At 32.1% G+C, this 14,604-nt stretch overlaps 1 protein-coding gene across 1 annotated transcript in view; it reads left to right on the top strand.

Moving 5' to 3' along the window:
* Nucleotides 1–12,069, top strand: part of Ttc19 (tetratricopeptide repeat domain 19) — a 31,398-nt gene extending 19,329 nt beyond the window's left edge. The window contains exon 2 of the mRNA XM_085811247.1: nt 5,085–12,069. Within this exon, the coding sequence (XP_085667373.1) occupies nt 5,085–5,991 (907 nt within the window). The 3' untranslated portion in view covers nt 5,992–12,069. The remainder of the gene's footprint in view (nt 1–5,084) is intronic.
* The last annotated feature ends 2,535 nt before the right edge of the window (nt 12,070–14,604 follow it).

The following is a 14,604-nucleotide window of genomic DNA, read 5'->3' as shown; positions in this document are numbered from 1 at the left end:
AACCTTGAAGTATTTTAACTGGAATACAACACCTGGAACTCTGCATGAAGCAACGACACGAAGTATGTCAGACAGAGCCCAACTGACTTTCAAAACTTGCCTTGCCTACGAAAGGCCTTTCAGGTTTCTTCCCATCAGCAGCTCTCTCTGTAGGCAAGCAGCAGCAATGACAACATCCAGTCTTTTGTTATGAATTATGTTGATTATGATCTTACTTCTCATTTTAACATATGCCGCATGACATAAAATGTACCTGTTATTTACTAAACCTCTAGACTGTGCAACTATGTGACAAAATGAGACATTTGAAAAAAAAAAAAAATAAATCAACATAAAGCTAACTAATTTAGAAATTCTAAAGCTAGCTGTTAGTAAAATGTAAGTAAAATGTCACTTATCTTCTTTCAAATATTTCCAACTATTATGAGTGTAAAATATTTAATGCTACTTGGTAAATTTCATAAAGTTTATTTTATTCTCAAACTTATCAATAATTGTGTTAATTAATTCATGTTTAATAATAATGCATCCTACTTGCGGATCTATTGTATTTTTAGGATGGTATTACCAGTGCAGGATTTACGTATAAGCTATACAAGCTATAGCTTAAGCCCCATTTTCATGGAGGCCTTTAAAAAATTAAAATATAGTACTATAACAGACTCTTAAATGGTCCCATATCTCAAATAACTTCAAGTCTAAATCCGGTTCTGGGTATTGCAAAAGTGAAGCTCAAGCATAGATAATAATTTTAATTGAATTTATTAAGTTCCTATTTGCTCATAGGTCCATATTTTTTTTCATTAATGGTCCTTAAAAGTACGAACCCTGATTAACTCTTTCGCATCGAGAGACGACCAAATCTGTTTTCAACAAACATCGAAAACGCCCGTGTTTACGAATTTGTCTTGGAATAGTTTTCCTTTCCCCCTTGCTGTTCTTGGAGGTTTTTCTGTGGTTTCTTCCATTGTGTGCAGTTTCACCTTAGGGCCGGATTGCACCTGCGAACGTCAATAGCTTTCCGTATTTCTCCTTTATTTGCTTCAAAAGAATGATTGACATGTCTTTTAACAACTCGCGAAACCAATGAGCCATACACTAACGTGGAGGGGAAAGAACTAGGTAGAAAATAAACGAGGCGTTGGGGCGGTTTGCTGTTGCCTGAATGAACGGGCGTTACAGGTAGCTTCGATGCGAAAGAGTTAAGCAATGTAAATATCTTTCCTTTTAAAATCTGATAATAAAAATTATTCTACAGTCAAAAGTCGTTAATTCGGACACCCATAATCCGAAATGATCTATAATCCGGACCTTAAAGCTACAAACTTTCTGCGCATGCGTCGCGTTTACGCGTGCACATAAGACCTTTACGGCTGCAAATATGCGTGTGCGCATTTGCGCACTACGTTTACGCATGCGCGTTTAATGTATAATGGACGGTATAAGCTAAGCTAAAATTATCTAATTCAGTTAATGTTGCAGATTACGTGTTTCCTTAATCTTCGAATTGGATCCGGCTTATTATTTTTTGCACACTGTTAAAGCAATTTTATAAAAGTAAGCTTGAACATCCGATTATGTCAAATACAATTTCCAATATATATTTACTAATATGTAAAGGATCTACAAAGCAAAAGTATGTTTCGTTGTCCATTAAACAAAAAGTGGAATTGCTGCAAAAAAAGGATAAAGGCATATCCTTTGTTTCTTAACCATTCCGAAATCTGTTTATCAATTTCACACTGTTCTGCGGCGGGGGGGGGGGGTTAACGCTGCGGCGCGCAATGAATTGGAAGTTGATTTGTCAGCACTATCCAGGGCAGATGTTTTTATTTTATTTGGCTTATAATTCCTTACTAAATGTTGTATTTCATCTCGATGTACTCTGTCTCTTTGATATGATTTAAATCAAGTTCCTCGTCATTATAATTCGTTTCCGATAGTGAAGAAAGTGACGGTAAAAAAGTGATAGTGAAGAAAATTGGTAAAATCGGTTTAAATCTGGTAAGATGGCTTGCAGAGGTTATTGAAAACGAAAAAATTTCGATTGACAAATTAGTCGGTATTCTCGACACAGCAATTATACAACTTGAACAGCGGAACTTTGTAACTAAACAAGAAATTATGTCTGTTTAATAGAATTAAAGAGAAAGTATTATCACATGAAACGAAGCAACTTAAACAACTTACATTGAAAGAAATGTTTAATAAAGTAAACAAATAAATATTAAGCTTTTTCTTTTTGTAAATTTTAATACCCTTTAGATCATAATTGTTCTTTATTTCATAAATTACGGTTTCATATTTTTAATTTTAGAATTTCTGCATGCCATCTTACCAGATTTAAACTGATAATCTATAATCCGGAATCGCCGAAGTCCCGATGAGTCCGGATTAACGACTTTTGACTGTATATACATTTTGTAATGTGACAGTTATTAATTTGTAAATGTTTATTTAGTCCATCCACTCTGCATAAATGAGTTTTTGCATGGTAACCATTCATTGCTTTGCGAATGTGCAGCATTCACTGAGTAATCAACATCAGGTGAAATCCTGTAAAATTCATTTGATAATTAATTATTCGTTCATGAATATGAAGCATTATTTTACGTCAGGTGAAATCCTGCAATTTTTTTTGGGAGGGGGGGGGGGCTTTGTAATCTGTAATCCAGGTAAACAAATAAAAATCCCAACAGCTATGAAATTAATAAATACTAATAGTAGTAATTTTCTTCATAAAATTATTAAAATGCATATCGCAGTAGCTATGAAATGAATAAAATACTAATACAGTCAAAAGTCTTTAATCCAGACTCGTCGGGACTTCGGCGATTCCGGACTATCGGTTTTTCCGGATTTTAGATCATCAGTTTAAATCTGGTAAGATGGCATGCAGAAATTATAAAATTAAAAATATGAAACCGTAATTTATCAAATAAAGAGCAATTACGATCTAAAGGGTATCAAAATTTACAAAAAAAAGCTTAATTTTTATTTGTTTACTTTATTAAACATTTCTTTCAATGCGTGCATGCGTAAAGCATACATTACGCATAGTTGAAATTAGAAAATTGCAACCAGAAACTGTTTGATGTGTATTCGTGATATTTATAATGATGAAGAATTTGATTTAAGTCATATCAAAGATGGAGTACATCCAGATGAAATACTACATTTAGTAAGGAATTATAAGCCGAATAAAAAAAAATCTGCCCTGAAGATAAGGATAGTGCTGACAGATCAACTTCCAGTTCATTGCGCGCCGCGACTCCCCCCTCCCCCCACAGAGCAGCGTGAAATTGATAAACAGATTTCCGAATGGTTAGAGAAACAAAGGATATGCCTTTATCCATTTTTTGCAGCAATTCCACTTTTTGTTTGATGGACATCGAAATATGCTTTCGCTTTGTAGATCCTCTGGCAGCTCCAGAATCGGAAATTCTTTTTGACATAATCGAAAGTTCAAGCTTACATTTATAATATTGCTCTAACAGTCTGCATAAAAATAATAAGCCGGATCCAATCAGAAGATTAAGGAACAACGCAATATGCAACATTAACTGAAATAGATAATTTTAGCTTAGCTTATATTGTCCGTTATACATGAAACGCGCATGAGTAAACATATTATGCGCATGCGTAAACGTATTATGCGCACGCGTAAACGTATTATGCGCACGCGTAAACGTATTATGCGCACGCGTAAACGTATATGTGCCTGAGTAAAGGTATTATGCGAAAGTTTGTTCAGTCAAAAGTCGTTAATTCGGACACCCATAATCCGGAATAATCTATAATCTGGATCTCAAAGCTAAAAACTTTCTGCGCATGCGCCGCTTTGGCACATGCGCACAGGCGTTTTACGCGTGCGCGTAAGACCTTGACTACTGCGCATATGCGTGTGCGCAAGTGCAGAATACGTTTTCGCCTGCGCGTTTAATGTATAACGGACGGTGTAAGCTAAAATTATCTAATTATCTATTTCAGTTAATGTTAATGATTGCGTTGTTCCTTAATCTTCGAATTGGATCCCGCTTATTATTTTTTGCAGAATGTAAGAGCAATTTTATAAAAGTAAACTTGAAATTTCGATTATGTCAAATAGAATTTCCGATGCTGGAACTTCCAAAGGATCTACAAAACGAAAGTATGTTTCGATGTCCAACAAATAAAAAGTGGAATTGCTCCAAAAAATGGATAAAGACATGAAGAATGTGACAGAGAGGTTAGTGAAAACGAAAAAAATTCGATTGACAAGTTAGTCGGTATTCTCGGCACAGCAATTAACGGGACTTGAACAGCGGAACTTTGTAACTGAACAAGAAATTATGTCTGTTTATAGAATTAAAGAGAAAGTATTATCACATAAAACGAAGCAACTTAAACAACTTACATTGAAAGAAATGTTTAATAAAGTAAACAAATAAATATTAAGTTTTTTTTTTTTTTTTTTTTTGTAAATTTTGATACCCTTTAGATCATAATTGTTCTTTATTTAATTTCTGCATGCTATCTTACGAGATTTAAACTGATGATCTATAATCCGGAAAAATCGATAATCTGGAATCGCCGAAGTCCTGACGAGTCCGGATTAACGACTTTTGACTGTAGCTTTTAAGTCCGGTTTATAGATCATTCCGGATTATGGATGTCCGGATTAAAGACTTTTGACTGTAGTAGTCATTCTCTGTATGAAATTTTAAAATCATAGTCATGAAATAAAACTTTTATAACATTGGCAGAGAAATTAATAAACTTTGTTTTAAAATTTTAAATGCTGCTATTAATAAACATCTGTATTGGAATAATTACATTTACAGTACATTATATAAAACTTATTATTAGTTTAACTGTTAAAATTAACTTCATTAAAAAGTCTGCCAAAATTAAGTTTAAACAGTTAATGTTAAATTCTAGATGTTCTGAAATTAGAAAAAATATTATTTTATATTTAAAATGAATAAAATTGTGAATTTTAAACGAATTAAAGAATGATATATGTTTTACTTTGATTCGTGGTACCTGAAATACAGTTGATAATAAGTGGCTGAATTATAAAATTTTCTTATTTATTCATTTAGATCAAAAGGAAGATGTGTCCTTTTAGCCGGAATTTTAACATGGCTTGGGCTTAAAAAAGAAGAAGAGGAAGATCCTATGATATCAGTTATGAAGTTAGGAGTCTTAAGTCTTCAGAAAGAAGAATATGATAAAGCAGAAAATATACTTCATTTAGCCCTGAAATTGGCGCAAGAGCGACAGGACATGCAAGCACAGAGATATATATTTGACCTTCTTGCTAATGTTGCATTTCAAAAAGGAGATTTGTCTAACGCTGAAAAACTATTCATTCAAGTTACAAAAGAACTTCTTGCAGCTGGCATACCTTATGATGATAATTCTGTTGTAGAAATTTCACTCAAACTTGCCTCCATATATGGTCAAAGAAATGAGAGAGAAAAGGCAGAGAAAGGCTTCAAATTTTGTATCAACACTCAACAAAACAAATTAAAGAATTTTGACCTCTCTGATGCTGAATCTTTATCTGATTACCAAAAAGATACAGTTTTGCTTTGGGCCATGAGTGTAGATTGGTATGCTAGATATTTATTAGCATCTGGAATGCTAAAAGATGCCAAAGAAAATTTTTTGAAAGCCCTTGATATTTCTGAAAGAATAAATGGTGCATCACATCCACAAACTCTTGTCTTATTAAATGACATTGGTAGTGTACATAGCTTATTAAAAGAATATGACTCAGCAATAGAAGCATTTCAGAGTGCCATAACTAGATCTGTTAAAAGTGATTCAAAAGATATTCCAGCTTTTTACTGCAACTTAGGTGCGACTTATTTGCAGACTGGAAATGTAAAGAAAGGAGAAGAAGCATGCAAAACTGCTCTCAGATTAGCTAAGAAATTAAATCATTCTGAAGCTCAGGCTGATGCAGAGGAGTGTTTGGCAGAGGTTAAAGAGCATAAAGCATAATATAAGTATATTCGTATGTGTAGATATGTAAGTATGCTTATATGAATAAAAGTAATTGAAGTCCATTAATATTATCAAGAAATTAATTCTCAGACAAGAGTAGTACTGTAATATAAATTCTGACAGTGTTGATAATTATAACAAGTAAATTGATGATGTCTGATAACTTGAACTGTAGACACAACTGAGGCAAAATTCAGCCTTAGGTTGGCATTGGTTTTACAGAAAAATTTAAAAGAGCTTTTCTGAAAGCCAACATTAACAACACTAAACACTGAAAATACTGTAAAAATAACTAAACAGACTTTCATAAAGGAGATTTTGAATTGTTCCTCGTCAAAACATCTTTATAAATGTTAACTATGTAAAAGAAGAGTGATTTTCAAACTTTTTGAATTAATATCATAATTTAAATAATATATATATGTGACTACCTGCTTGCATGATCACTGCCTGAAATAGAAATAATACAAAAGGAAATATACATGTATAATGATTTTAATAATTCCAGCTAGTAATTAATAATAAAGAATTGTGTATCTTGCTTTTAAATTGCCGAGTTTTTTTTAATAAATTAAAGATTAAATTTGAACAAAAAGTTAAATATCTAACTTTTTGCTGGATCAAAACACACTGGCGCATGGAAGATAAAAATATTTTCAGGCAGTGACAACATATTTCTTTTAAATTTTTTCCTGTGATTAAATTTGAAAGAAAAATATCCTACACTTTGTTGAGTGACAACACATTTCTTTTAAATCAGTAAGTTTCTCTCAAGGAGGTTAGAATAGAAGGAGGGAGGGTTCGTAGTTACCTCCACTATCGAGGAATGAAACCCTACCTAAAAAGTGCGATCCATGTTTATTCTGTACGGCAGTGAAACGTATGTGTTTCTAAGCTGTTCCGTGCATGTATTTTTCGTTAATTTGTAATGAAATGCTTTGCTATTGTTAAATTTTTGTTTTAAAGTAATAAAGATGATATCCATAATTTACTATGTACAGAAAATTATTATGAAAGAGTTCAGAATCTTAATGCATGTGTAAACATTAAAGCCTTTAAAAATATGTTTTTGGATATTTCAAGGATTTGTTTAGGTTTTTATTAGCAACCTGTTGGGTGTGCTTTTCAATTTTTCCTTTGAAAAGTGATATTTCTGATTTATTCATAATATTATCATAATTTATTAAAGAATACCGTAATTTCCGGAAGAAAGGCCGCATCAGCGTAAACGCCGCACTCGAGAAAAATGGCGGGAAAAAATTAAAATTACACAGAAACGCCGCAATAGATTTAATTGCGCGTGACATCGTCGTGGGCCGTATAGTTGCAAAATCTCAACCTATGTCTTGATATATGACATATAAGTTAAGAAAATTGCATGAAATGAAATCATAACTCAAAAATAAATTAAAGGTAAGAAATGTTGAAAATATATTTGTGTTCACGAATATACTTATACATACCCACTAAAGAAGTCCATATTTGTAATACTCAGACTATATTATAAAAAATGTTGCAACAACGAACTATTAAATTTGGATTACAAAAGGAAATTTTAAATTTTACTTACAAAAGGAATTACAGCAAACTATACATCATATGAAGCCATCAAAATCTGATTCTTCACTTTCTGAATTAAAAAGATTTAGTAAATCCTGATCTAAGTCCAAGTCTTCCAGATCGTCACATTCATCCTCTTGGTTTACAGTCTCTTTATCTAAAGATATAATTTCAGCTTCTGTGAATCCTGCTATTATTGACGATGTTTTTACCGATTTCCACGCACTTCCTACCCACTTTGCAACTTCTTCATAAGATGCTCTACGCATTTTGCCGCTTTTGGTATACGTATGCAATCCTTCACTCATCCAACACTCCCACCGCTTTCGGACATCAGCTTTGAAAGATTTATTACCTGACAAATCTAATGGTTGTAAGATTTTTGTCAAACTACCAGAAATTATTGCTACGGTCGTAGACAATTTTTGACATCTGGTTTTCACTGACTCAAGTAAATGCGCACGCATGGAATCCATTATCAATAACCCTTTTGGTTGGAAAAAAGATCCCTTACGATACTGCCAAACTTTTTGTAGCCACTCATGCATGATTGTTTCGCACATCCAGCCGTTCTCGTTTGCACAAATAATTACGTCATTAGGAAAATCTCCCTTCGGAATAGTTTTCCGTTTAAAAATGATCATCGGCTTTAGCTTGTCACCGTTTGCGGCACAAGCTAACGCACATGTAAATGACGTTCTTTCATGCCCCGTCGTAAGCACAGATACAGTTTTTGCACCAGTTTCATCAACAGTTCTGTTTGCAGGAGAGTCGGAAGCTAACGGCGTTTCATCCATATTTATTATCTGTGACCGAAGAAGTTTTCTTTTGTCAATAATATCTGTCACATATTTTAGAAAAGGTGCCTTTTTATCCCGCCAGTCCATTGGTAATTGTTGCCCGACTGTTGTTCTAGTACGCACAGATATATTTTTTCTTTTCGTTTCTGTTGTGGCATATTTTTAAGTTCTTCCTTTTTCAGTTCTCCAACGTCGAATACATCTCTCGTCCACTTCAAACTCTCGAGCTGCTGCTCTATTTCCAATTTGTTTAGCACGTGAAATTACATTAAGCTTAAAACCAGCAGTATAGCTTCAGTGCCGTTTAGGTGCCATTTTAAAAAAAATTCCGCTCTTACAAACTATCCAACAAGTACTTGGACTTAAAGTTAAAAACTGTCCAACAAGTTAAGTTAAAAACTATCCAACAAGTATTTGTACTCAAACTGATGGGATCTGTATCTGGCAGAATGCCAAGAAAAATCGATTCATGCTGAAGGGGAAATACGTCAGAGTTCGTTATTGCGAGACAGGTGGAGTCGTGTCCGCCTTTGAAAAATATTGCAGAAAAGGCAGAGGTGGAGAGAGGATGGTTCCTGGAAGATTCATCGATTGGCAGAGGAGAGAGACTATTCAAAATGATGAGAATGCTGATTTCAAAGGGGGAAGAATGTTATTATTCTGAGATCTCGTTTAGGGTGAATAAGGCATGTAGGTCCGTTCAAGGGAAAGAATGTAAACAAAATAACGTTCGCAAAAAGCAACTGAGTGGTCTTTTGTTTTGGAGCAACTGAGTGGTCTATGTACAATGACAACGCCATCCAAACTATGTACAATGACAAAGTTATTCAAACTATGCACAATGACCATCAAAGGAAATATTTTACTTTTAGTGCACCTAAACACCGTACCCGCTGAAAATTTAAGTTTTAAACATGTAAACGCCCCGGCGTTTCTACCGGAAATTACGGTAATTTCATTTACAAAGTTTAAGAAATAGGAAGGAAAGTTATTTTATTTTAGTATGTGTAAATACTTCTGCTTTAAGTTGTAGTACACTAAAACAGAAATTCACATATTTAAAGCAGATAATTATCTAAAAAAATAGTCACAGGTTGCATTTTGTAAATGAAAATTTTAAATAGATCCTTTTCAGAACCAACAAGAAGAAAATAAATATTAATAAAATAAAACAGATTTATGTGAATTTAATGACTTCAGTTTATGCATGCTTCATATTCATGAGTCTTGAAGAAATTGCCTTGAATTAAGCTGAATTACAGAAATATGCTTATATAAATTTTTGGATATGCCTTTCCGCATGTTTAAGTGTGTAAATATTTTACTTTTATCGCTATACTGCCCAGAAATTTGTAAGTTTATGCAAACAATTTTTAACAACAGAACTGTTTATCTTGATCAAATGCACAAATTATATTCATAACAGTTCACAAAACTTAAAAATGAATAATAATTAATATATAAAGAAAAGCATTACTTTATTTAGCACCTTTACAATTCATAAAAATAGTAACAATTGGTGTCCTACTTTTCATGAAAATTATCAAACGAATTGCCTAAAACGTTCAAAGTATACATTTTAAATCCTAGCATATATCATTGTATGTTAAGGAACAAAGATTCCAGCTAAATAGAAACATTAAAATGTATTTAAATATATTTTGATAGTTATTAAGTCCATTTTTTTCATATATGTAAAGAAAATAACTTGACGTGATATTTTTCAACATATTTATCAAATTGCATTAAAAAAACTCAATAATTACGTGTGAAAAGTAATCCCAGGAATCTTTTGAAAATCGATTTGTGCATCCATATGCAACACAAGATAACATGCTTCAAAAAAAAAAAAAAAAAAAAAATTGCAATGACAGACCCCCTAGCAGAAGTCACAGCGACAGTAGTAACATGGCCACAAGATTTATGGTTTGAGTTGAGAATTCCCTCCTTCTATTCTAACTTCCTTGGTTTTCCTGACTAAATTTTAGACATCTTATATTTATATTTATCTTATATTTATACCTTATATTTTGCCGAGTGCCAACATAATTTTTTAAATCACTGAGTTAGTTAATCAAAATTTAATTAAGATCACACAGACATAAAATAGATAGAAAACAATCTGTCTTCGAGTTGCAGGTGGAGGATGTGTCAAAAATTTGGTGGCTATAGAAGCTGCCGTTTTCTACAATGCGAAGAACATACATACATGCTGATTTTCATAACTTTTTTTCCTTGATGAAATTTTCATCATGCTAATAATGAATCTAGATACTGTACAATAGCAATTAAAAATTTAAATCTTTAAAATTTTATTCCAGATAAGTTACGATTTCCATGTTTTATTCACATTTGATAATAAATTACTTGTTATATTGTAATAATGTATAGTAATTATATTATAAAATTATTTTTTATTAGATTTATTGGTATTCTATTTATAGCAAATGACATCTGATAATAATTATAAAAAAAGACATTAATCACTTTACATCTGATATACCAAAAAATATTGGAGTGATCATGAATGATTAATAAAATATATTTAATTTAAATATTGTTAACAGTAAATGACTGTATCTAGTGTAAAAATTATCTGTATACAGTCAAAAGTCGTTAATCCGGACTCGTCGGTACTTCGGCGATTCCGGATTATAGATCATCCGTTTAAATCTGGTAAGATGGCATGCAGAAATTATAAAATTAAAAATATGAAACCGTAATTTATGAAATAAAGAACAATTATGATCTAAAGGGTATCAAAACTTACAAAAAAAAAAAAAAAAGGTTAATGTTTATTTGTTCACTTTATTAAACATTTCTTTCAGTGTAAGTTGTTTCAGTTGCTTCGTTTTATGTGATAATACTTTCTCTTTAATTCTATAAACAGACATAATTTCTTGTTCAGTTACAAAGTTCTGCTGTTCAAGTCCTATAATTGCTGTGTCGAGAATACCGACTAATTTGTTAATCGAAATTTTTTCGTTTTCAATAACCTCTTTGTCACTTTCTTCACTATCGGAAGTGAATTATAATTACGAGGAATTTGATTTAAATCATATCAAAGACGGAGTACATCGAGATGAAATACTACATTTAGTAAGGAATTATAAGCCAAATAAAATAAAAATCTGCCCTGAAGATAAGGATAGTGCTGACAGATCAACTTCCAATTCATTGCGCGCCGCGGCGTCCCCCCCCCCACCGCCCCGCAGAGCAGCATGAAATTGATAAACAGATTTCGGAATGGTTAGAGAAACGAAGGATATGCGTTTATCCACTTTTTGCTGCAATTCCACTTTTTGTTTAATGGACTTCGAAACGTACTTTCGCTTTGTAGATCCTTTACTTATTAGTAAATATATATTGGAAATTCTATTTGACATAATCGAAAGTTCAAGCTTACTTTTATAAAATTGCTCTAACAGTCTGCAAAAAATAATAAGCCGGATCCAATTCGAAGATTAAGGAACAACGCAATCTGCAACATTAACTGAATTAGGTAATTTTAGCTTAGCTTATACCGTCCGTTATACATTAAACGCGCATGCGTAAACGTATTATGCACATGCTGTAATACTTCTTTGGCGATATGAAGCAACTCCAATGATGGAACACAGCAATAACTTTTATTTAACACTCAAAGAAAAAAAAAAAAAAAAGAATGGTGACATACAAACAAACAAACAAAAAAAAAAAAAAAAAAAAAAAAGAATACTAACATTTAAAAATAAATTACATTCTTCGTGCGAGAGTCGCACGTGGCACTCGAGTCTGGTTTCAAATATTGCCATTCACAAATACCTTAATGTTGATCTATTTAAATTATTTAAACTACAAGATTTTAATATTATTTAAAGCTGTTACAACCTCTCTCCCAACGGAGAGACTTTTTCCGAAGGGAAAAGTTCTGTAAAATTCGACTGTTTAATAAGCTCGGCTTGCTCATTTGCTTAAAGAGAAAAGGTAACTTCTCTGATAAGTTTCCAAACTTCAAGCCAAAAGTTTTAAGTTTTAAACAAATATTTTTACACCACATTTAAATAGGAAGAAAATGGACAGTGTTCAAATTAGTCTTCCCCCCCCCCTTTTTTTTTTTTTTTTTTTTTTTTGACGGTGCCTAGATCTCTTCCATGTTTGATCAGTTCCTCGGCTATAATTCACAGCAAAGCCTTTCCTCAGTTCATTTGTGCCTTTCGGATAATATTCAGTTTTCTTTTGTTTTCGACAATTGTTTTCTTCGTATATTAGTAGCGGCTTTGATATTAAATCAAAAACCCGAAAGATGATGATTACGCTGCATTGCAAAATGATTCTCAATATTAATTTCTTTATCATTTTTCAAATTTTCGTGAAAATTTTCCACGTTTAATTCCGGTGATTTAACTTCTTCTTCAAAGATATCTTTGGATGCTTTTATTTTCTTCCTTCATCGGTTCCAAGATCTTCTCTTCAGCTATTTTTCTTTTCCTTTGAGCTCTACTAGAGACGGCATTAAAATGGTATCACTAAGTTTACGTTCAAGTGATAAACTAATAAAATAAGGCAGTTCAGTGTTAACAGGAAGTAATAGCCTGATATCACTAATATTGTGTTCAGTGATGAACTAATAAAATAAGACAATTCAATATCAACAGGAAGTTACGTTCAGTGATGAACTAATAAAATAAGGCAATTTAATATCAACAGGAAGTAATAATCTGGTATCACTAATATTACGTTCAGTGATGAACTAATAAAATAAGGCAATTCAATATCAATAGGAAGTAATAACCTGGTATCACTAATATTACGTTCAGTGATGAACTAATAAAACAAAAATACGCACGATTATTCGATCTCGCCGGTGCCTCCAAAATAATTAAGACTGTGATAATTCTTTGGCGATATGAAGCAACTCCAGTGATGGAACACAGCAATAACTTTTATTTAACACTAAAAAAATATGGCGACATACAAACAAACAAACAAACAAAAAAAAGAATACTAACATTTAAAAATAAATTACATTCTTCGTGCGAGAGTCGCACGTGGCACTCGAGTCTGGTTCAAATATTGCCTTTCACAAATACCTTAATGTTCATCTATTTAAATTATTTAAACTACAAGATTTTAATATTATTTAAAGCTGTTACAATGCGCACACGAATATTCGCAGCCGTAAAGGTCTTACGTCAACAGGACATGAGCAGAACGTTTGTAGCTTTGAGGTCCGGATTATAGATCATTCTAGATTATGGATGTCCGAATTAACGACTTTTGACTGTATTTAAAAATATTATAGTTAGCATGGATAACCAATAGGGATATTGGAATGTTAAGTTTGATTTTTAGAGGAATGATCTGACTTTTCACCCATTAAAAGCAAAATATGTCTTAAGAAACAAGAATCTATTTTTAAATAAATTATATGAATATCTAAAAGCAAAGAAAAATGTTTTAACCAGAAATTATAACAACTCATTTAGTGTTTGTGGGGAGGCAAATTCACAGTATCTTTATTTTTTAAAGCATGTTTCACTTCAACATATTGCTTTCATCTCAAAAGTACTATTGAATAGTTAGAATGTACCTGTTTTGTACCTGCGTGATAATAATTAATGCATCGCATTTGAAATATTTTTACCGATAATGAGAAGCAAATGCTACATTTATGGTGTAACTACGCTTTAATAATTCTCATAATTTAATAATTGAAATATTTTCATACATTTCATGTTTATATTTGAAATTCATGTTTATATTTGTTCATTTGAAAGCATTCTTTTTATTCTTATATAGTTAATGGCATATTTTGTCCAGTTTGAGAGGGTAGAGTAATTTATGTCCAAAAATGGAATATGCTTTTGTTTTTAAAAAAAGATGTTTCATATTGTATAAATGTGTTTATACAATATGAAACAATATAAAATAAGTTTTTATTTTTTATATGAATTAAAAACTTTCTAAAGAATTAAATAGTACAGTCAAATACCGAAAATCCGCCAACTCCTGAAATCCGCGTTGCCTTTCAAAATATAAACATTCAGTTTATAGGTTCCGGAAACCGCAACATTGAGTACGAAATATCGAAGAAAAAATACTTACCGAATAACCGAATAATAATGAGTCCTAACAGAAATACCAAATTATTGACATCATGATAAAAGTTTTTTTCTCCTCTAATCTGCATCGAGGTAAGAAAAGAAGTTCACGATTCACGTTGTTGTATTTTCCGAGCTTTGTTATTTCATGAGATTATTTAGTGTTG

The sequence above is a fragment of the Stegodyphus dumicola genome, chromosome 2 (assembly GCF_044657685.1).
Source record: "Stegodyphus dumicola isolate Sdum_Otavi_A_Nest chromosome 2, ASM4465768v1".
Taxonomy (NCBI): Eukaryota; Metazoa; Arthropoda; class Arachnida; order Araneae; family Eresidae; genus Stegodyphus; species Stegodyphus dumicola.
Note: the sequence above shows the minus strand (reverse complement) of the source record. Positions and strands in the feature narration are given on the sequence as shown.